Source organism: Bufo bufo, chromosome 4 (assembly GCF_905171765.1).
Source record: "Bufo bufo chromosome 4, aBufBuf1.1, whole genome shotgun sequence".
Taxonomy (NCBI): Eukaryota; Metazoa; Chordata; class Amphibia; order Anura; family Bufonidae; genus Bufo; species Bufo bufo.
Genome location: NC_053392.1, coordinates 225,176,503 through 225,199,187, shown reverse-complemented (window position 1 = coordinate 225,199,187; position 22,685 = coordinate 225,176,503). Strand labels below are relative to the sequence as shown.

At 42.0% G+C, this 22,685-nt stretch overlaps 1 protein-coding gene across 1 annotated transcript in view; it reads right to left on the bottom strand.

The window, feature by feature from the left end:
* Positions 1 to 244: 244 nt before the first annotated feature.
* LOC120997961 (probable cation-transporting ATPase 13A4) overlaps positions 245 to 22,685 on the bottom strand; it is a 196,187-nt gene continuing 173,746 nt past the window's right edge. The window contains exons 25-31 of the mRNA XM_040428343.1: positions 15,202 to 15,298; positions 12,307 to 12,379; positions 8,963 to 9,137; positions 3,760 to 3,962; positions 2,687 to 2,775; positions 2,412 to 2,492; positions 245 to 640 (exon numbers count right to left, since the gene is read on the bottom strand). Coding sequence (XP_040284277.1) covers positions 422 to 640; positions 2,412 to 2,492; positions 2,687 to 2,775; positions 3,760 to 3,962; positions 8,963 to 9,137; positions 12,307 to 12,379; positions 15,202 to 15,298 — 937 coding nt within the window. The 3' untranslated portion in view covers positions 245 to 421. The remainder of the gene's footprint in view (positions 641 to 2,411; positions 2,493 to 2,686; positions 2,776 to 3,759; positions 3,963 to 8,962; positions 9,138 to 12,306; positions 12,380 to 15,201; positions 15,299 to 22,685) is intronic.

The following is a 22,685-nucleotide window of genomic DNA, read 5'->3' as shown; positions in this document are numbered from 1 at the left end:
GCCGGGTGCAGTGACTTAATCACTGATGATGTCACTGCGCCCCAACAGCGCAATGACACACACGTCACCCCACGTGAAATTTCGCACAGTGTCTTCAATCAAGATGGTCATCTTGACAGCCTCTTTGCACGCAAACGAATGTTTTTGTTTTGTTTTTACTGCCATTTCAGGAAAAATAGATTTGTTACCATGAAGCACGAGGAAATTCGGCTTTGCAATAAAAAAAAAATTCCACTTCCGATACTTCAATTCGCTCAAGTTTATTGGTCACACAGTACACTACTGCAATAAACCCAGTCTACAGGGACTTCTTTAAAATACATTAAAAAAAAATCTTCTACAGGGAAACACTTTGATTCTTAAAAACATACACCTGAGTTCAATAAAGTAAGGCCATTAAACTGCTTGCTAGTTCAACCTGTCATAGGTCCTCATTGTTCTGAAAACTTGGATTCACATAATCTCCCAATTCACTTCTTAGTGCTTTGTCCGTAGTCATTGCTACTTCTTTAGAGCTGAGTGGAGGCCATTCAGAGTCTTTTGACAATGAGTGTTGTAGCTTCTTATATGGACTCTTCGATCTATAGTTGGTTAGATGTTTCAGCAAGTTCCAGACTTTTCTGTTTTCAATTATTATTTCCTAGAAAAGTACAAATGTTTTATTTCATTGACTGTGCTATTGTTATGACATTAGAAATAGGGGCATCTTTTTCTAGAAACAGGATTACTTTTGCATAAGGACTGCCTCTGGTATTGTAGGCCAGCTCCAGTTAAGTTAATGTGACTGAACTGCAATACTAGATACATACAATGGACAAATGGTGATTGCTCTGGAAAAAAAAAAATCTGGGGTCATTTATGAACAGATATACACCCCTTTTGTGGTATATATCTGGTGCAGATTCTGTCGCACGCCATGTTGCAGCAGAATCGGAGACTTCTTCCCTTGATCATGCCAGGTCTAAAAAATGGGGCTTGGCATGGACTGGGAAGAGGATAGGCTGACAGGTCCGTCTCATTCATCATTTTCTATGACGGTTTTAGGCATAGAAAATGGTCTAACTGTAAGACAGCAAGGAAGCGGTCGTACATTTAGAATTGTCGGTGGATATGCCACGGTTAGCTGGAGGCCAACTCCTCTACATAACTTTGGTGAACCACCGCCAGTGCAGGGGCTTATTAAGGCCTTAATAAATGTGCCCCCATGTTTCCTGAATTCATAAACTGACACAATATTGGCCCAGATGTACTATTGTGTCTGTGCCTGGAATCTGTCTAAAAAGTGGAGCAATGTTGGCAGAATTTGGAACAAATAAGTTTCGCTAATATTTTTAAACCGTCTCAAAAACTGGACTGGGTCTAGCAGGATGGTGTGGCTTCATATGAAAGGCAGCTTGGCCTAATATGCAGTTGTGTGCTGAAATTTCACCACAATTCTGATGTAAAATTCTGTCTCAGAGACTTTCAATCCCTCAGATACCATGGTCAATTGCAACCAAAGAATCTGGGCTGTTATTTTTCAGGACTGCTGCTGAAGACTGAACTGCTCCCCCACACCAAGAACGAGGGAGCCATTCTGTTGCTATGGCAGCCCCAAGTCTTCTGAAGTCTTAGAGGCCTGTCATAGGTAAGTTCCTAAGGAGCCTTGTTAAATCATTACAGCCAATGGGTGAAGTGATCAGATGATCACCTGTTGAGCAGCGTAACGGGGGAAAAAATGGTCTCTTCACCTCCGAAAACATGAAATAAAAAGTGACCAAAAAGTCATACACACTCCAAAATGGTATCAATAAAAACTACAGATCACCTCGAAAAAAATTAGCTGTCATACAGCTATGTATACATAAATTTAAAAAAAGTTATGGGGGTCAGAATTTGGTTTTGGAAAGAAAAAAAAAATTTTTTTAAAGCTTTTATTTTTTTGTATTTATTATTAGTATTTAGTATTACACCACAAGGAAAGTTATAAAAATGTGGTATTTCTGTAATTGTACTGAGCCAGGGAATTAAGTTAGCAGGTCAGTTTTACCACATTAGGTAATGCCATAAAACTATTGCAGAATTTCGTTTTTTATTTTTTTCCATTCCACCCAAATGGAATTTTTATCCAGCTTCCCACTACACTGTATGTTAATATTAAATGGTGCCATTAGAAAATACAACTTTTATCGTAAAAAGAAATTCCTCATACGACAATATGAGTGGGAAAAAAAAAAAATCATAGCTCCGGGAAGGCATGGAGTAAAAAACAAAAACGGAGAATCATTGCAGCATAAAGGGGTTAAAAGACGACCTGTTGGCTCTCCTGACGTATGTATTCGCAGCTTTGCCTTTTAAAAATTTACAAACCATATGAACATATTAAACTTTCCAATTCTGACATTTCACAGTTGGCTTAGCTTTCTACTTACCTCAGAAAAATATGAAAGTGCTAATACAATCAGCAGCATAATTATTATACAACCTCTCCACAGGAGGGGGGTACATACAAGCTACAAGAAAAAAAGAAAAAAAACATTCCATTCATTACAAATAGATTATTATAAATTGTAAGCAGCTAAAGAAAGTGTAACTGCAGGTGTCACTGACACACTTAGCAGTAAGCCAGCAATTAACAGTCAAATCAGAATTCATAAAAAAAAAAATAGTGAAATATTGTATTCTATAGAAATAATTTAATACTTACCTCCATAGCAATATATAAATTAGAAATATTTGCAAATAGTAGAAAAAGGCACACGACGACCTGAACTAGAATCACAATGACAAACAGATCTAAAAGAAAAAAAATAAATACAAAATAATTGATCTATCAAATGCATTAATTGCAGGCAAGGACTCAAAATTCAACTTTGACCACATTTGGCTCCATTCAGAATAGGAAGTTTGTCCCTCTTCCGAATAGTGAACACGGATGAGTTTTTAATCGGACCATAGATGGATGGCGTCTGATTTACTTGCAGACCTGCATCTTTCTGACGCAATTCTGGTTTACTATATTTGTTGTCATGTACTATATGATGTCTGATTTCAATTTTTTACATTAATCATGGGATAACCCCTTAAGCATATAACATACAATGGAAAGATCTGCAGTTTCTGCACCTCTTATGTGCTTTCCACGAACTCCTGATTTTGGCTTAGGCTACTTTCACACTAGCATTTTTGCTTCCTTTACTGATAATACAACCATCTGCATCCGTTATGAACGGATCCAGTTGTATTATCTTTAACATTGCCAAGACGGATCCGTCATGAACTCCATTGAAAGTCTATGGGGACAGATCAGTTTTCTATTGTGTTAGATTGTGTCAGGACGGAAAGCAAACCGCAGTATGCTGCGGTTTTCTCTCCGGTATGATAACGAAACAGAATGCATTTTGGAGCATTCCGTTCTGTTCAGTTACGTTTTGTCCCTATTGACAATGAATGGGGACAAAACGGAAGCGTTTTTTCCGGTATTGAGACCCTATGATGGATCTCTATACCGGAAAATATTAACGCTAGTGTGAAAGTAGCCTTACAAATACCAGAATACTGCTGTGTGCTCAAATCCAGTGTTGTGATGAGCGATTACAATCAAGGTGTCAAGACTTATTTGACACTCACGCCCGGAAGTATCGTTTTTGCCGAAAATATCCACAGGTCTGATCAATGTCAATATACAGGTATGTATACACCGTTGCACATTATAGTAAATACCGTCTCACTGTCACAGTATAACAACTCTATATGTCAGCTTCACCAACTCTTACTTACAATTGGTATAAAAGGGTTGTCTGAACGGTTGCCCTTTTGAGAATACAAAAGCGACAATTAAACAGTTTAAAGTTGCCAACAACCAAACGGACGTGTTTTCGTAGCTCTGGTATTCAGCCTTCACAGCTGGGTCCTGTGGCTGCAGTATATAATCATTCCTAGTCGTCTCATTTAAGTAACTCCCATTAGCTGGGCTGCAGGCACTGTGATACAAATGAGAAAAAATACATTCACTGCAAAATAGATCTGTGGAAATAGTTATAACCATTTGTAAATTAAAAAAAAAATAATAATAATTTTCAGAAAGACATGCCAGACATCTGAAAGAGACTTATGACCCACTGCAAGCCAACACTAAAAGGCCCCCAACAAGTGGTGATAAACAATTAAAGAAGTCCATCAGTGATTTTCCATTTTTCCGCTGGGTGGAATTACAAAAAAAAATAAAAAATTCCGCCACAGTTTTATGGGTTTTGTTTTTACAGTGTTTCCTATTCTGTAAAACTGACCCGTTACCTGCCACAGGCAGGCTCTCCATGGGAACTAATGTGCAACAGCCTCTTGTCAGTCAGGAGGACAGAAGCTGCCGCACACACTATCAAGTTCCTCATATCCTCACTAGGGGGAGCTAGTGCATGGCCAGGGGTGCATGCTCATGGTTTGTAACCTCCCAGGTGCCGTGGTTAAATGTTTAAAACAGCAGGCACCCGGCGGCTATGTAACTAGCTGCGCTTGGGAGCAGGCACCATTTTTAGATACCCGACGGCCGGCGTAAATTTACATGAGGCAGTCAGGAAGGGGCTAAATGGGTTGATCAAAACTACATGAATGATCATTACTGAAATCAGTTGCCCCCTTACTCCTTACATTATGTCAGCAACAACTGCCATGTTTACATGGGGAGATGTGCCCAGCGAGCATCTGTATGCTCACATGAAAGATCTGATGAACCCACAAATGAGCTCTCATTTGCTGGCTGATCGGTGGGGTGCTTAGACAGGCCAAAGATCAGCCGGACTGACTTTCCTACCAACGTTTCTACCCATTCATCAGCCTTGTGAAGTACCGCCACAAGAGGTTAAAATGTACAATTTATTATACTCACAAGCAAGGTTGTTTAAAATGCCTTAAAAAAAATATATATAAATCGCTAGATAGCCTTATGTTCATACCCGACCCGGGTTTCACTTGACGCTTCATCTGGGTCGAACGAATTACTGAGTTCTGGGCTATCTAATAAATCAATGGAACTCCGCCCTTTCTCTCAACAGGTTGACAGCATTAAAAAATCACTTAAAAAATAATCGCATATTTGTTTTACAAACTTGTATCAAATTAGTAATATCCACACAATGTCACATTAAAAAACACATACCACTGGTTCGCTATTAAAACCAATAAATATCATTTCAAAACCTTTCTATGTAAGCGGACCAGCTTTCATTCAAAATCCTTCAACCATCACGTGTCCACTATAGTTCCTCCACTTTCATTCACAAGATACGGGACCTAGTCACATGGTCCCTACCCACCAATTGGAGGTCTTTTTAACATAACTAACTACAGAAAAGAGAAGATGGAATATTCTACCCCATATGTCGCAACCATCTGTAAATACTATACCAGGCATGGCTTGAGGTCAAATTCTACGTTTAAACCGCCTGGCTGCAGGGTGGCCAGCTTACATATCCACTCAACATCGCGTTTGTTAATTCTAGCAATCTGGTCACCACCCCGCCAGTATGGTTTAACCAGTTCTATGCCCATGAATTTCAAACCCTTGGGATTTTTTTGATGCGTCTTTTTAAAATGTAGTGAAACACTGTGGGTTTCAAGACCCTTTTTGATGTTCCTTATATGTTCCTGAATTCTGTGTGCCACCTGAAATTAACTTAGACAAAAAAGGTTTGATAAATTTTTCCTCCCGCAGATTCATTAAAATATTAGCATAACTGGGGGGCGAATTTCGCCCCCATTGCCGTCCCAGTCTGCTGTAAATAATACTGTCCCTTAAACCAGAAGAAGTTATGCTTCAAACAGAACTCTACACTGTCTAGGATAAATTGTCCCTGTTGTATGGAAGAGCCTGGGAACCACACGGGAACCAACATTCTTGGAACCAGCAAAGATACCATTCACAATATGATTATCAGGAACCTAGGGAAGCCATAAAAGGGATGCAAATGAAAAAAAAATGGAGGAGGAACAGTCCAGAGAGCTGGGCAAAGCAACCCCCCAAAAAAGAAGAGGGAATGGGAAGCGAAAATCCAGTAGCCAAAAAGTAATGGGGATATTTAACCTGAGCTTACATACCCTGACCGAGCCCGAAAAAAGAGTTCTGAGAAAGGGGTTGAATTTTGCACCGACCGCTATGCCCATTAAATTTAGACATTCACAAATACATTAGAAAACTCAAAATTGCTAAATATTGTATTAATACACAAAACGCATCTCTTAAAAATGAGATAGTTGACAAGAGTGAAGTTCCCTTACCAAATAGTGAAGTATTGGAAAAAGAAGTAATCCATACAAAATTAAGGGTAAAATCTTTTTTTTTCCCTAAAATTAAAGAGAATGAGTGTGTGGGGGCTTTTAAGAGGGGTTTGATAAAAGAACTGGAAAATATGGAAGTAAAACCACAGTCAGGCTTTGACAAAAAAAATCTTGATTAAAAGAGAATTAGACTATCTCATGATTAAGTCCCCAGTAGTCCCAGTCATATATCAACTTCCAAAAATTCTCAAGGATTTGATAAATCCCCCGGGGAGACCTATAATTTCGGGGATCGATTCGCTGAACAGCAGGTTGTCACAATATGCTGATTTCTTTCTACAGAAATATGTGGTCAGTGCGCCCTCGTATCTTCGGGATACGGGGAGTGTGATTGATATTATCAAGAATTTTGGTAATATCAAAGAGGTCAGCGAATTTTGGCTAGCGACTGGACGTTACATCGCTGTATACCAGCATCCCGTCCACTGTTGGATTGAGAGCGGTTAAAGCTGCATTGGATAAGGATGAGTTGATGCCAGAACAACAGGGACAATTTATCCTAGACAGTGTGGAGTTCTGTTTGAAGCATAACTTCTTCTGGTGTAAGGGACAGTATTATTTACAGCAGACTGGGACGGCGATGGGGGCGAAATTCGTCCCCAGTTCCGCTAATATTTTAATGAATCTGTGGGAGGAAGAATTTATCAAACCTATTTTGTCTAAGTTAATTTTAGGTGGCACACTAGTTGTCTGGAGAAGATACATAGATGACTGCCTGCTGTTTTGGGAGGGAGAGAAACAGGGATTGGAAGTCCTTATAGACACATTAAACAGAAACAACTGGAATATTAAATCTACAGGCACCATCAGCAATATCTCCATTGACTTCCTTGATCATACCATTTATGTCGAACATGACCAATTAAAAACATTTTTTTTTTTAAACAGACGTCAATGGGTATATTGATACCTCTAGCTGTCATCATGCCCCTTGGATTAAAAAAAATACCTAAGGGGCAGCTTACTAGAATCAGCCGGAATTGTACGGAAGATGTTATCTATGAAGAACAGAGCCAAATTATCCAAGATCGCTTTGTAGAGAAGGGGCATAATATTGAAGATTTGAATGAGAGCAAGAAACAGGGAGATAATGACAGAAGGTCGGGCAAGAAAGAAAGAGCGGTTTTGAAGAAAGAAGGATTTTAGCTTCTCATTTATAACTCAGTATACTATAGGAGCTGGAGTTATAAAAAATGCCATTTGCAAGAATTGGTCGATTTTGAAAAATTATCCCATTTTGGGAAGTATAATACCCAAACAACTGTATATCATTTACAAGAGAGCCCCCAATATGCGCAACCATCTAGTTCATAGTGCTGTACAGGAGAAAAAGGGGAAGAAACATAAGCCACAATTCATATGGTGCGGCTTTTGCCTGCCATGCAAAAACAGAGGCATGACGGATAGGGAGCGGTGAGCACAGACATTTAAATCGACAGTTAAAGGTAATCGCCACAAAATTAATGGTGAAATCCCCTGTGAAAAAGAAGGTGTTATTTACTTGTTAGAATGCCCTTGTGGGCTGCAGTATGTCGGGCGCACCACCCGCAAATTAAAAATAAGAATTCAGGAACACATAAGGAACATCAAAAAGGGTCTTGAAACCCACAGTGTTTCACTACATTTTAAAAAGACGCATCAAATAAATCCCACGGGTTTGAAGTTCATGGGCATAGAACTGGTTAAACCATACTGGTGGGGTGGTGACCAGGTTGCTAGAATTAACAAACGCAAGGTTGAGTGGATATACAAGCTGGCCACCCTGCAGCCAGGCGGTTTAAACGTAGAATTTGACCTCAAGCCATGCCTGGTATAGTATTTACAGATGGTTGCGACATATGGGGTAGAATATCCTGTAGCTAGTTATGTTAAAAAGACCTCCAATTGGTGGGTAGGGACTATGTGACTAGGTCCCGTATCTTGTGAATGAAAGTGGAGGAACTATAGTGGACACGTGATGGTTGAGGGATTTTGAATGAAAGCTGGTCCGCTTACATAGAAAGGTTTTGATATGATATTTATTGATTTTAATAGCGAACCAGTGGCATGCGATTTTTAATGTGACATTGTGTGGATATTACTAATTTGATACAAGTTTGCAAAACAAATATTTTTTAAGTGATTTTTTAATGCTGTCCACCTGTTGAGAGAAAGGGCGGAGTTCCATTGATTTATTAGACAGCCCAGAACTCAGTAGTATGTTCGCCCCAGACGAAGCGTCAAGTGAAACCCGGGTCGGGTATGAACATAAGGCTATCTAGCGATTTTTTTAAGGCATTTTAAATAACGTTGCGTGTGAGTATAATAAATTGTACATTTTAACCTCTTGTGGCGGTACTTCACTATTGCACACGTCCATTTTGAAGGTTATACCATCTACCTGGAGGGTAAAAGCGAATGTGAAGATTTGTATGTCACTACATTTGGAAAGTGCAAAATAATCCTACTGGGAGAGGCTATCCCTTGATGGAGAGTGAAGTAGCGCGGTCCTTTACATAAAACGCATTAGTGATAACCGGTCAAAGTGTTCTTCCAACTGGTTATATAAACAAGCCATGAAATCACATTTGTGAGGGTTGAATGAAAGCATCCGCTCATTACTAGAATACATTTCTTAGATGTCACCTTGAGAGTGGGGTCTTTTTCTTACCTATAGATGTCAGTTGAATTGTACCAGATCTGTTTTTGCACAATCAGAAAGCCACTTATTTGTAAGATGAGACTGAGGATAATGTTTAACAATACAGAGAGTAACAGAGGAGGAGAGGTCAGTTGTGCTGGTGGTCTATAAGGGGCAAGCTTTGGATAGGCATGATTCAAGCTCACTGAAGCAAAAAAAAAAAAGAAATGTCAAGTGTAACATTAACATGTGTAACATTAAGAGGCGGTCTAGTTTACAAACAGATTCTCAAATGCTTTTTTAGGGTGCACTTAAAAGATATAGGGGGTCATTTACGAACAGATTTTCACCACTTTTGTGGCGTATACAGTACAGACCAAAAGTTTGAACACACCTTCTCATTCAAAGAGTTTTCTTTATTTGCATGACTATGAAGGCATCAAAACTATGAATTAACACATGTGGAATTATATACATAACAAACAAGTGTGAAACAACTGAAAATATGTCATATTATAGGTTCTTCAAAGTAGCCACCTTTTGCTTTGAATACTGCTTTGCACACTCTTGGCATTCTCTTGATGAGCTTCAAGAGGTAGTCCCCTGAAATGGTCTTCCAACAGTCTTGAAGGAGTTCCCAGAGATGCTTAGCACTTGTTGGCCCTTTTGCCTTCACTCTGTGGTCCAGCTCACCCCAAACCATCTCGATTGGGTTCAGGTCCGGTGACTGTGGAGGCCAGGTCATCTGGCGCAGCACCCCATCACTCTCCTTCATGGTCAAACAGCCCTTACTTTCAAAGTTTTCCCAATTTTTCGGCTGACTGACTGACCTTCATTTCTTAAAGTAATGATGGCCACTCGTTTTTCTTTACTTAGCTGCTTTTTTCTTGCCATAATACAAATTCTAACAGTCTATTCAGTAGGACTATCAGCTGTGTATCCACCTGACTTCTCCTCAACGCCACTGATGGTCCCAAACCCATTTATAAGGCAAGAAATCCCACTTATTAAACCTGACAGGGCACACCTGTGAAGTGAAAACCATTTCAGGGGACTACCTCTTGAAGCTCATCAAGAGAATGCCAAGAGTGTGCAAAGCAGTAATCAAAGCAAAAGGTGGCTACTTTGAAGAACCTAGAATATTACATATTTTCAGTTGTTTCACACTTGTTTGTTATGTATATAAATCCACATGTGTTAATTCATAGTTTTGATGCCTTCAGTGTGAATCTACAATTTTCATAGTCATGAAAATAAAGAAAACTCTTTGAATGAGAAGGTGTGTCCAAACTTTTGGTCTGTACTGTATATCTGGTGCAGATTATGTTTCACGGCATGTTGTGTCAGAATCTGCAACTTCTTCCCTGCTCAAGCAAGGTCTAAAAAAGTGGGCATGGCAGGGAAGGGGCCAGGCTGGCAGGCCCGTCTCAATTATCATTTTGTACGCCTGATTTAGGTGAAGAAAATGGTCTAAGTGTAAAGTAGCAAGGAAGCTGTCTTACATTTAGAATCAGCAGTGGATATGCCAAAGTTATGTAGAGGCCAGCAGTCTTAATAAATGTGCCGCACGGTTAACAAATTAAGGATTCTCATCTATTAGTCAGAGCAGAGAGTGGCTACAAAATGAACTATTCACTCCGGAGGACCTGGCACTTCCACAACGTGTCACTGGGAAATGCCTTGTAGGACGACTAGCTCAGCTGAATATAAATTTACAGTTTAAAGAGATGCTTTGATTCATTCTACAGAAAAACTTTTAATCCATATGCAGATGAGCAGTTAAGTGCACCAAGGGAGGGCCAAAGCCACTTTGTGCTTCCTGTGCTAGCCCTCCCTCTCCTCCTTGAGTAGCAGGGAAATGTTCCTGCATAGTCACCTCCCAAAGGATCTCTATGGGAATGGTATCTTTACATTCAGATGAGCTCACCCTACATTGTACATGGTTTTATCATTGAATTTAATGATGACAGACTCCTTCATTTACCCTGTGGTGACGCTACAAGAAAAATTTAATATTTGCTTTCGGTTTCCCAGTCCCTCACAGATTACAGCTGATTATTGGTCGTATCAAAAGCAGGACACCCTGAGGTCAGCTTATGGACAAGAGGAACCTTCTAAGGCTAGATTCACACACAATGTTTTTGTGTTTTTTTCATTCATACATATAAAGAAAAATAATTAAAGGGGTTGTCTCACCTCAGGACGCATATCGCTAGGACATGCCTCCAATGTCTGATAGGCGTGGGTCCTACACCTCTGGTACCCTCATCTATCTTTACAATGAAGCTCGCAAAGCAAAGGAGGCAGGGGCGGACTGGGCACTTAAAGTGGCCCCATGTTGTGGGTGGATCCAAACTGACAAAGAAGGGCCAAAACAAGTAGGTGGGCCAACAATACTATATTGAGGCACAAAATACTGCCCCAGAAGAGCCAAACACCACGGTGCAGCATAATAAACTACCCCAGCAGCATCAAAAACCATGTTGTAGCACAAAATAATGCCTCAGCAGCATAAAATACCTCCTCAGAAGCTGTCTTTCTGTGGTGGCCAATGCCAGCTGCCACCTTCTATAATGCTACTCCAGTTGCCTCAGGATGGCAATACAGTTGAATTCAGGAATAAGGAGGGCATCTGTGGTTGCCGGCCAAGTACACAAATACTTGACGCCACCTGGGGTTAATTAACTCTGGAAGCAACAGATCATGAGGAGGGCTTAGGCAGTCCCATGGGCATTGGCTCAATGGGGAATTTCCCTGTAACGTCTATGACCAATCCACCCCTGGAAGGAAGGTGCATCGCACATCTGCGGCTGCCCTCCATTCATTCCTATGGGAGTGCCGAAAATAGCCAAGCAGCGAGTTCAGCTATTTTCAGCAGTCCCATTGAAATGAATGGGAAGCGCACTGCACAAGCATGTCCACCGCTCCATTCACTTCTATGGGGCTGATGGAAATAGCCGAGCCAATGCTCAGCTATTTTCAGCTCTCCGATAAGAATGAATGGAGGGCGGCTGCACATGTGTAGTGCGCCGTCCTTCACTTTGCAGGCCCTGTTCTAAAGATAGGTGCAGGTCCCCGAGGTGAGACCCGTACCTATCAGACATTTGAGGTGCATCCTGGCAATGAGACAACCCCTTTAAACTGCTTGAAATGCTTGCTGTTTCTTACACTGAAAAATGCTGAAATAATTGTGTGAAGACTAAACCTCTTTAAAAGCTTAAAAACATATTTATATTGTATGAACACCGTTACTGTGAGCCATTTGCATAATGATGGCTATTCTAATGTACACTTGTATATAAAGACAGAATATGGAGCATGATGGAGAAATACTACCACATGGATATATCATACGAACATACACTTTCACTTACTTGTCACACTAATGATAGTGGTTATACCCAAGTCTTGGAACAAGAACTGATAGTTTCCATAAGAATTTTGCTGCTGTTTAGTGGAAAAAAAAACACATTTCACGAACAGTCATTAAAGGAAATAATTGCTTGACATCCAGATTTATACATTGTTTTGTAAATTAACCAATTTACAAGCAGTTATAGATATTAAAGGCTATGCACTTTTCGGACAATTTTTTATCATTACATTCTACTCATTTAGGGATCAAAATATATATTTTTTTTTCTTACAATTTATCTTTATTAAAAATTTTCAACAGTTTTTCCTCTATAGCTTTCTGAAGGCTTAATCTGTAGACCTTTTCTATACATTCTTATAAACGCTCGTTATAGCTAAATTATTAGGAGGTTGATAAGAATTTAGCTATAGTGAGTGTTTTATGAGCTGCCAGGAGTTCGGCGACAAGGGCCACAGATTGAGCTGTCAGAGCAGCTCCCCGATGGATTCACTGAGCAGGGGGAAGCAACAGTCTGCAAGTGAAAGTTGCAGTGATAAAGCTGTAGAAGATTTTTACTAAATACCAACAATTTTTTTATTTTTATTTTAGCCCAAAATGAGTAGAATGCAATAATTAAAAAAAATGTCCCCAAAGGTGTCCATAGCCTTTAAGGCCTTGTTCACATGTCAGCGCTTTAGCCAGTGTTTGGTCAGTGTTTCCCGATCAGAGATTCTTTGCCAAAACCAGGAATGGAGCCTAGACTGAGAAAGTATAATGGAAAGATGTGCATTTGTGTTTGTAACTTGATGTAAATCATAGTGTTGAGCACGAATATTCGAATAGCGAATTTTTATCGCAAATATCGCCACTTCAAGAATTCGCAAATATTTAGAATATAGTGCTATATATTTGTTATATCGAATATTCAGCATTTTTTTCCATCTGAACACATGATTTCTCTCTGCTTTTTGCTTGTGGGCCAATGAGAAGGAAGCAATGTCAAGTTCACAACAATACTCAGTGCACCAATCAGTAATCTGTAGTCAGACCTGCTAAAATGTGAAGTTGCACGTAGTGCGAAAAAATATTCTAATAACTGCCGATTAGCGCAATCGCAAATATATTGGAGCACTTGACTATCTGCATATAAAGCTATTGTAATGTTCTGCCGTGCCAACCATTTTCTCTAGTCTCAGGAAACTTGTACCAGTTTGAAAAATGTAGCCAAAGTGACCCACGCCTGTATTTCGCGTTACGAATTTGCATTGCGCAATTTTTACATTGCTGATTTTTCGCATTCAATAAAATAATCTTGAATTTTCAAAATTCGCGAATATATGATGATTATTCTACAAAATATTCGTGAAATTTTGCGAATTCGAATATAACCCCTGCCGCTCATCACTAGTAAATCATTGACCAAAAAACAATTGTTCATTTTGGAGTTAATAGGAACTAAAATGAATGCGGAGATGTTCCGCATAGAGCCTAATAGGAGGTCATATAGTCCTGTCAATTTGTCAGCAGCTTTTTTTTTTACATAGCTGTAATAGGGAAACATGAGTACATGAGACCTCTGCATCCCTCCAATTTCATACAGTAGCTTACAGAGGAGTTTTCTATAGGATTTGATATGGATCTAACAGAAAAAGAATGGTGGCTTGCTGCATTGGACTGTATTGGGGTCATTTATCAAACTGGTGTAAAGTAGAACTGGCTTAGTTGCCCATAGCCACCAATCAGATTCCACCTTTCATTTTCCAAAGGAGCTGTGAAAAATGAAAGGTGGAATCTGATTGGTTGCTGTGGGCAACTAAGCCAGTTCTACTTTACACCGGTTTGATAAATGACCCCATCTGTGTATGGAGCTATATACTACTAGGGTACTTTCACACTTGCGTTGTTGGATTCCGGCAGGCAGTTCCGTCGTGGGAACTGCCTGCCAGATCCGTCAATATGTTTGCAAACGGATACCATTTGTAGACGGATCCATCTCACAAATGCATTGCAATACCGGATCCGAAAACGGATCCGGTATTCATCTTTTTCACATTTTTAAAGGTCTGCACATGTGCAGACCGCAAAACCGGATCCGTTTTTCCGGAACAGTTGCATTAATACATTTCAATGAAAAATAAAGCCGAATCCTGCATTCCGGAAAGTGTTCCGGAATTTTGGACAGAGAAAATAGAGCAGCATGCTGTGGTATTTTCTCTGTCCAAAAACCGTACAGTGACTGAACTGAAGACATCCTGATGCATACTGAACGGATTACTCTCCATTCAGGATGCATTAGGATAAAACTGATCAATTTTTCCGGTATTAAGCTCCTAAGACGGAACTCAATACCGGAAAAGTTTAACGCAAGTGTGAAAGTACCCTGAAGAGTATTATTCTACTCAGAAGCCATATAAGCCTCTATGCACAGACTACAGGCTTTGGGCACTTTTATTTGCCATGTGCATGAGCCCTTAAAAAAACTAGCTAAAAAACACATGGATGATCAACACCATGGGGAACCAACAAGTTAAAGAAGACCTGTCACCTCTATGAAATAACACATCTGGAGCAACATTTCTTAAAAATCTGTGCTATGCCATCCCTTGGTTATTCCTCTTAGAAATGTATAAATAAATTGGCAACTGGATGTTAGTGGAGTGTCCCTACAGTCTGGCACTGTCCAATCAGTGCTGAAAGTGAGAGTATATAACTCAACACTTTTATGACAAGGTGAATGGTAACACCCAGTTTTAAATTCATACATTTTTAGGAATAATTTTTATCCTATGGGGCATACAAGTATTGAATAAAACAGACAGGTTCTCTTTAAACTGTAAGATCTTCAGCAGACATAGAGAGATATGGAAATCCAAATGTGTGCACATTATAGAGATAGAATTGTGAGCCATCATACCCAGTAAAGTAGTAGCACCCCAATATACTGGATCATGCTGTAAAGCGCCATGTATTTGAACACACAGAAGGAGGTAATCAGAGCAGCTCTTCCTTCTCTGCAACAAAGGGAAAGAAAAAAAAAGTGAACGATAAGGAAACATTTACTTTTCTCTTCAGCATTCAAAAATAAAACATTTTGGGGGTCATTTATCATTTAAGCTTATTTTTGTGTCAGTTTTAAGCCTGGCTTTGCTTTGTCTGCCTGCAACCAAATTTATGAACTGGTGCAGCTTAATAATATATATGGTATGAGTGCAATGTGGTTTATACCTTTAGGCCTCTTTCACACTGCGTTGCGGGAAAATGTGCGGGTGCGTTGCGGGAACACCCGCGATTTTTCCGCGCGAGTGCAAAACATTGTAATGCGTTTTGCACTCGCGTGAGAAAAATCGCGCGTGTTTGGTACCCAAACCCGAACTTCTTCACAGAAGTTCGGGCTTGGGATCGGTGTTCTGTAAATAGTATTATTTTCCCTTATAACATGGTTATAAGGGAAAATAATAGCATTCTGAATACAGAATGCATAGTAAAACATCGCTGGAGGGGTTAAAAAAAAATAAAAAATCTTTTTACTCACCTTAATCCACTTGCTCGCGTAGCCGACATCTCCGTCTGTCTCTTTTACTGTATAGGACCTGTGGTGAGCATTAACTATAGTTCAAGGACCTGGGATGACGTCACTCCGGTCATCACATGGTACGTCACATGATCTTTTACCATGGTGAATCACCATGGTAAAAGATCATGTGACGTACCATGTGATGACCGGAGTGACGTCATCCCAGGTCCTTCAACAAAGAAGACACAAGGAGATGCCGGGCTACGCGAGCAAGTGGATTAAGGTGAGTTAAATTATTTTTTTTTAACCCCTCCAGTGCTATTTTACTTTTACTCCAGTGCATTCACTTCTATGGGGCCTGCGTTGCGTGAAAAACGCAGAATATAGAACATGCTGCGATTTTCACGCAACGCATAAGTGATGCGTGAAAATCACCGCTCATGTGAACAGCCCCATAGAAATGAATGGGTCGGTATTCAGTGCGGGTGCAATGCGTTCACCTCCCGCATCGCATCCGCGCGGAATACTCGCTCGTGTGAAAGGGGCCTTAAAGAGGATCTTTCACTGATCCTGACATTGTGAACTAAGTATACAGACATGGAGAGCGGCGCCCGGGGATCTCACTGCACTTACTATTATCCCTGGGCGCCGCTCCGTTCTCCCGCTATGCCCTCCGGTATCTTCGGTCACTAAGTTATGGTAGGCGGAGACTAAGTTATGGTAGGCGGAGTCTGCCCTTGTTCTGCTGTAGCGCTGGCCAATCGCAGCGCAGAGCTCACAGCCTGGGAGGTTCTTTTCTCCCAGGCTGTGAGCTCTGCGCTGTGATTGGCCAGCGCTACAGCAGAACAAGGGCAGACTCCGCCTACCATAACTTAGTGACTGAAATCTCTGCCTACTATAACTTAGTGACCGAAGATAGCATAGCGGGAGAACGGAGCGGCGCCCAGGGATAATAGTAAGTGCAGTGAGATCCCCGGGCGCCGCTCTCCATCTTTAAGTGTAAAATTACACCAGGGGGTTGAATGGCGTAGGTTGCAACTTTTTTGCAACTTTTGCAAAAACCGTACATAGTAAATGTGACATAATCCAGGTCTCATCTCACTTTTGGCTCTTAAACATAGACCACTTTGAAAAGTGGCAAAGACAAAATATCGCAAATTTAATCAAATGCCCCAGAAAATGTCACAGTTGCCGTGGCTTCGGACTTTTTTAGACCACAAAACTGAGATATCTGATTTGATAAATGTCCGCCTTTCCCTTTCACCAGGGTTAGGGCAATGGGTGAGCCAGAAACTTGAGATCAGAGTAGAAAGGTACAGAAAATGGTGCAACCTTCAGAAGGTTACTGTATGGTGTGCTTACAACCCTTTAGCAGTCACATTAAAATTAAACAAACACTCCCGAAATGGAAATGTCTCAAATAAATATAGCTCAAGTGACTCAAGTGCATAACTCATTCTAGCCCTTTAGGTCAGAACTTTTTTTGCAATGCAGTTGTATGAGACCTTGAATTTTGCAAGACAGGTTGTAGTTTTTATAGGAACCACTAGTGAATAAATAGTTACTTTTTTCAGCTGTTTGATATGTCTCAAAGGGGTTGTCCAGCCATATATATTGATTACTTATCCTCTGGATAGATCATCAATATCTGATTGGCGGTGGTCCGACATCCAGGACCCCCACCGATCAGGTGTTTGAAGAGGTGCGCCACTTTCCATTCATTACGTCTCTGAAGTGCAGTGTAATCCAAGTACCAGCTCCATTGAAGTGACAACGCGTAGTGTAAAGACCAGAAAGTGACAATTGCAGAGCGCTGTCTCCTCATCAAGCAGCTGATCGGCGGGGGTCCCGGGTGTCGGGACCCGCTGATCAGATATTGATTATCTATCCTGAGTAGTGTTGGGCGAGCATGCTTGTCCGAACACCGTTTTAACTCTACCTCTGCTACATCTGTTGTGTTACATTTGCGCATCCTAAATATCTGTGACATTCAGCGCAATTGTTTGGCCGCTGCTGACAGCGACATTACCTGCGCTACATCTCCTGTATAACATTTGCTCGTCCTGAATATAAGTGACATTTAGTTTCATTTTTTCGCAGCTGGTGACAACGACATTACCTGCGCTACATCTCCTGTATAACGTTTGTGCATCCTAAATATCTGACATTCAGTTTAATTTATTTGCGCATACACTTACAAAACCTTGCAAGCATATATACCATTTAATATGCTCAAGGCGAGCAGTAAGGGACGGGGAAGTGGCCGTGATGCTGATGGTGCACGCAGAGGCCGTGGCCCTGGGCAAGGTGAAACTGTGCCTGCTGCCAGAGCACAAGAAACACACTTATCCACGATAACTAGCTTCATGTCCCAGTTTGCAGAGCTGCGCAGGACACCACTCACGAAGTCATACCAGTGAGACCAGGTGGTCAGTTTGATTTCAGCAGATAATGCTTCCAGTCGGTTAAGCACCACCCTGTCTTCCACCAAGTCCAGTCTCAGTAGCCAAGATATTCCTATAATGTTGCTCACTCACAAACAACAAAGACATACCCAACATAGTCAAAAATATATCCACTTTATTGCATAAAAATCCATATACACAATATATAACAATATAATAGTAATAATAAAAGGAAACAACAGATGTATAAAGGTGCCAGAATCACCTGACCTATGTTGCTACTACCCCAAAAAAGATCTTCCACATGTCAAGTGTCACCATATCCAAAAAATATAAACTATAAAACATGAATATCACAAAACGGCCTACCTGTTACTACATACATGTGTATATCCCTCTGTACGGGTAGATACCTATATCAAGTTCACTTCTAGGAAGTGTATAATAACACTCCCTAATAAATGTTGCCCAAAACAATGGTATATGTTCTGGTAAATATACATACCCTGATTTGTTGTTGTATTGAGGCCTGTTTTGGTTTTGTCTCAGTATTCAAGAGTCTGGTCAACAGAATCCTCACCCTGATACTCCTTCCTCCCACTATGTAGAGTCTTGGCAACAGGGGCGTTGCTAGGGTCTGAAAACATCCGGGGCACAAGCCCATTGTATCACGCCCCTGTGAAGCCACGCCCCCACCCCATGAAGCCACGCCCCCATGGGCCTTTCAGCAGTCCCCCCCTTCACAGTAGTTATTAACCCTTTTCAGCAGTCCTCCCTTCACAGTAGTTATTAACCCCTTTCAGCAGTCCCCCCTTGAGTGAATGGAGGACTGCTGAAAGGGGTTAATAACTACTGTGAAGGGCCTAGCCGTCTGGGCAACCCCACAGATCATCCCCTCAGTAATCCGTATCCTGCAGTAACTGAACTATAAATCAGCGCTCATCTCATTACTATCTTGACTTAGACACTCAGCTCCAGTAACAGGCAGTGCGGGCGGCGCTCACTCACTGACGTCACGCGCCTGCGCCGCCTAGTGGGAGGAGCAGGCGCATGGCGTCAGTGAGCGAGCGCCGCCCGCACTGCATGTTTCCGGAGATTAGTGTGTAAGTTAGCAATGAGATCATAAGCGCTGTTTTAAAGTTCAGATACTGCAGGATACGGATTAGGATGGCGGGGCTGCGCAGCGCAGGAGAGTCAGAGCGGTCGGCCCTGCCAGCCAGGGGCGTAGCTAGAACTGACTGGGCCCCACAGAAAAATTTTGTATGGGGCCCCCCCCCTCCATGACTATCCTGGCATCCTATATGTGCATATGTAAGGGAGAGTTCACATCACATTTTTGCCATCCGTTTGATGTTTACGTTGGAAAATGGGATACAAAAGCGCAGCACACTACGCTTTTGTATCCTGCAAAGTCTGTTAAAAAAAAAAAACTTATACATTAACGTATCATTTTTTTTGATGGTGTCAGTCTGAGTCACCTGTTAACATATACATTTTATGTATACATTACCAGGGGTCAGCAACCTTCGGCACTCCAGCTGTTGTGAAACCACAATTCCCAGCATGTTCCATTAATTTCTATGGGAGTTATGAGAAGAGCAGAGCAATAATGCATGCTGGGAGTTGTAGTTTCACAACAGCTGGAGTGCCGTAGGTTGCCTAATCCTGCATTAGACGAATGGCAAAACGTGATGTGAAACCGGCCTTAGTGTGCCATGATAGTGCCAAGTGGCAAGCACTAGAGACAGAGAAGGGAGGCTGCAATGTACAGGGCACAGTATAGTATAGGGGGTACAGTACAGCATAGGGGGCACACTAAAGGGCAGGGGGGACAGTACAGCATAGCGGGCACAATACAGGGCAGGGGGCACACACAGTGCATCATAGGGGGCACAGTGCATTATAGGGGGTACAGTATAAGGCAGGGAGCACACACAGTGCAGCATAGGGGGCACAGTACAGGTCAGGAGCCACACACACAGTGCAGCATAGGGGGCACAGTGCATTATAGGGGGTACAGTATAAGGCAGGGGGCACACAGTGCAGCATAGGGGGCACAGTGCATTATAGGGGGTACAGTACAGGGCAGGAGGCACACACAGTGCAGCATAGGGCAGGGGACAGAATACAGCATGGGGTGCACAGTACAGGGCAGGGGGCAAAATACAGCATAGGGGGTATAGTACAGGGCAGGAGGCTCACACAGTGCAGTATAGGGGGTACAGTACAGGGCAGGGGGCAGAATACAGCCAAAACATGCACCTAGAAATGCTCCATTCACATGTCCTACCTCAGGAGATGATAGAAAAGGACCTTTCATGATGTCAGGAGCACATGATCAGTCACATGAGTGGGCGGAGTCAGGCTCCAGGCTGTAGAGGAGATTGTGTGGAAATTACTGCCAGCATAACATTCGGGGCACTGGTCAAAACATCCGGGGCTCAAGCCCCGAATGTTTTGACCTAATGACGCCCCTGCTTGGCAAACAAGTGATCCCACACTTGTATATATTTCGAGGAGCTCTTTTCAATCGCCATTCCTTGATTTGGCCCTCTCGCCAAGCCCGCTTGAAGAGGGACATGAGGAGATATTTTGCACAGATTCCCAAACTCTTGAGCATCCACAGTCAGAAAAAGATGATGGTGGGGAACAGGCAAATAGTGTTTCACGAGGTGGATGATGATGATGATGATGAGACACAGTTTCCAATAAGTCAGCCGCAATTAATGTCTCAAGAGGTTGATGATGAGGATGAGACACAGTTGTCAATAAGTCAGGAGGATGACCAGAGTGAGGAAGTGGAAGAAGATGTGGTGGTGGACGATGAAATCACTGACCCAACCTGGGAAGGTGGCAAGCCGAGCGAGGACAGCAGTACAGAGGGGGAGGGATCCGAAGCACCGCAACAGGCTGGAAGAGGCAGTGGGGTGGCAAAAGGGAGAAGGCGGGCCACACCAAACAGGCTCGCAACTGTTCCCCGGAGCACCCCCTTGTGGCAATCTCCCTTGCCAAGGGGTAGGTGTTCAGCAATATGGCGCTTTTTTGAGGAAAGTATAGACGATCAAAGAATTGTCATTTTCAACCTGTGCCGTACCAAAATGAGCAGGGGCGTGAACACTAGCAACCTCACCACCACCAGCATGATCTGCCACATGGAATCAAAGCACCCTAATAGGTGGGCCGAACGCCTGGGTCCACAATCAGTGTCTGCGGGTCACACCACTGCCTCCTCTTCCCCTGTGTTATGTGCTGGCCAATCCCCTGTCCAAAACACAGGCCCGGATGCCTCCCACCCTGCACCTGGACCTTCGCAAGCGCCATCATCTAGCACATCCACTTCTGTGTCCCAGCGCAGTGTACAGATGTCCATACCCCAGGCCTTTGAATGAAAGCGCAAATACCCAGTCACCCACCCACAGGCCATAGCACTAAATGTGCACCTTTTCAAATTGCTGGCCCAAGAAATGTTGCCATTTAGGCTTGTGGATACAGAGGCTTTCTGCAGCCCGATGGCGGTGGCAGTCCCTCATTACTCAGTCACCAACTGCCACTATCTTTCAAGGTGTGCAGTGCCCGCCTTACACCAGCATGTGTCCCGAAACATCACCCCTATTAATACACACAAAACCAGTCCTAATCACACAGCAGGATAAGTTACTTCAGAGGTAAAGAGCTGCCTCATCCTCCTATCTGCTCTGCTTGTCAGGAATTATGATCTTGAATACAGATAAGATCTTCAGCTGAATCTCTGTAGGAATGGAGTTCATGAGGAGACATGAAGTACAGAGATGATTGACAGGACAGGTTGTGGTAATGGAAACTGCATACAAGTGCTGCTGCTCATTATCCACATCCCCACCCTAGTCTCTGTAATTCATGTCTCCTTGTGAACTCCATTCCTACAGAGATTCATCTGAAGATCTTATCATCGGTCTTCAGGATCATAGTCCTGACAAGCAGATCAGAGCAGAGGCTGGGGCAGCTCTTTAGCAAAGTTTTGTGAAGTAACTTGTCCTCCTGTGTGATTAGGACAGGTTTTGTGTGTACTAATAGGACAGCGGCCATTTTATTTCTTTTAATTAGAGATGAGCGAAATTCATGTTATGAAATTAGTTTGCGCTTCGTTTGATGGTAAAAGCAGAATTGCGTTAAGGATTCCGTTACCACGGACAATAACGCAATTCTATGACGGAATGTATAACGGAATGCTTTTAGAGGCATTCCGTTTTTCATTCTGTCATAATAGAAGTCTATGGCTTGCATAACGGATCTGTCCTATTTCCGTTATGCAGGAGAGGACATTACGTCATAGAATTGCGTTATGGTCCGTGGTAACGGAATCGATAGCGCAATTCTGCTTTTACCACAAAACGAAGCACAAAAGATTTTCAAAATATGAAATTCGCTCATCTCTACTCCTAATGATTTCTCCCCAGACAAAATTAGCCAATATAACTAATGAAAGCTATTTGGGAATAT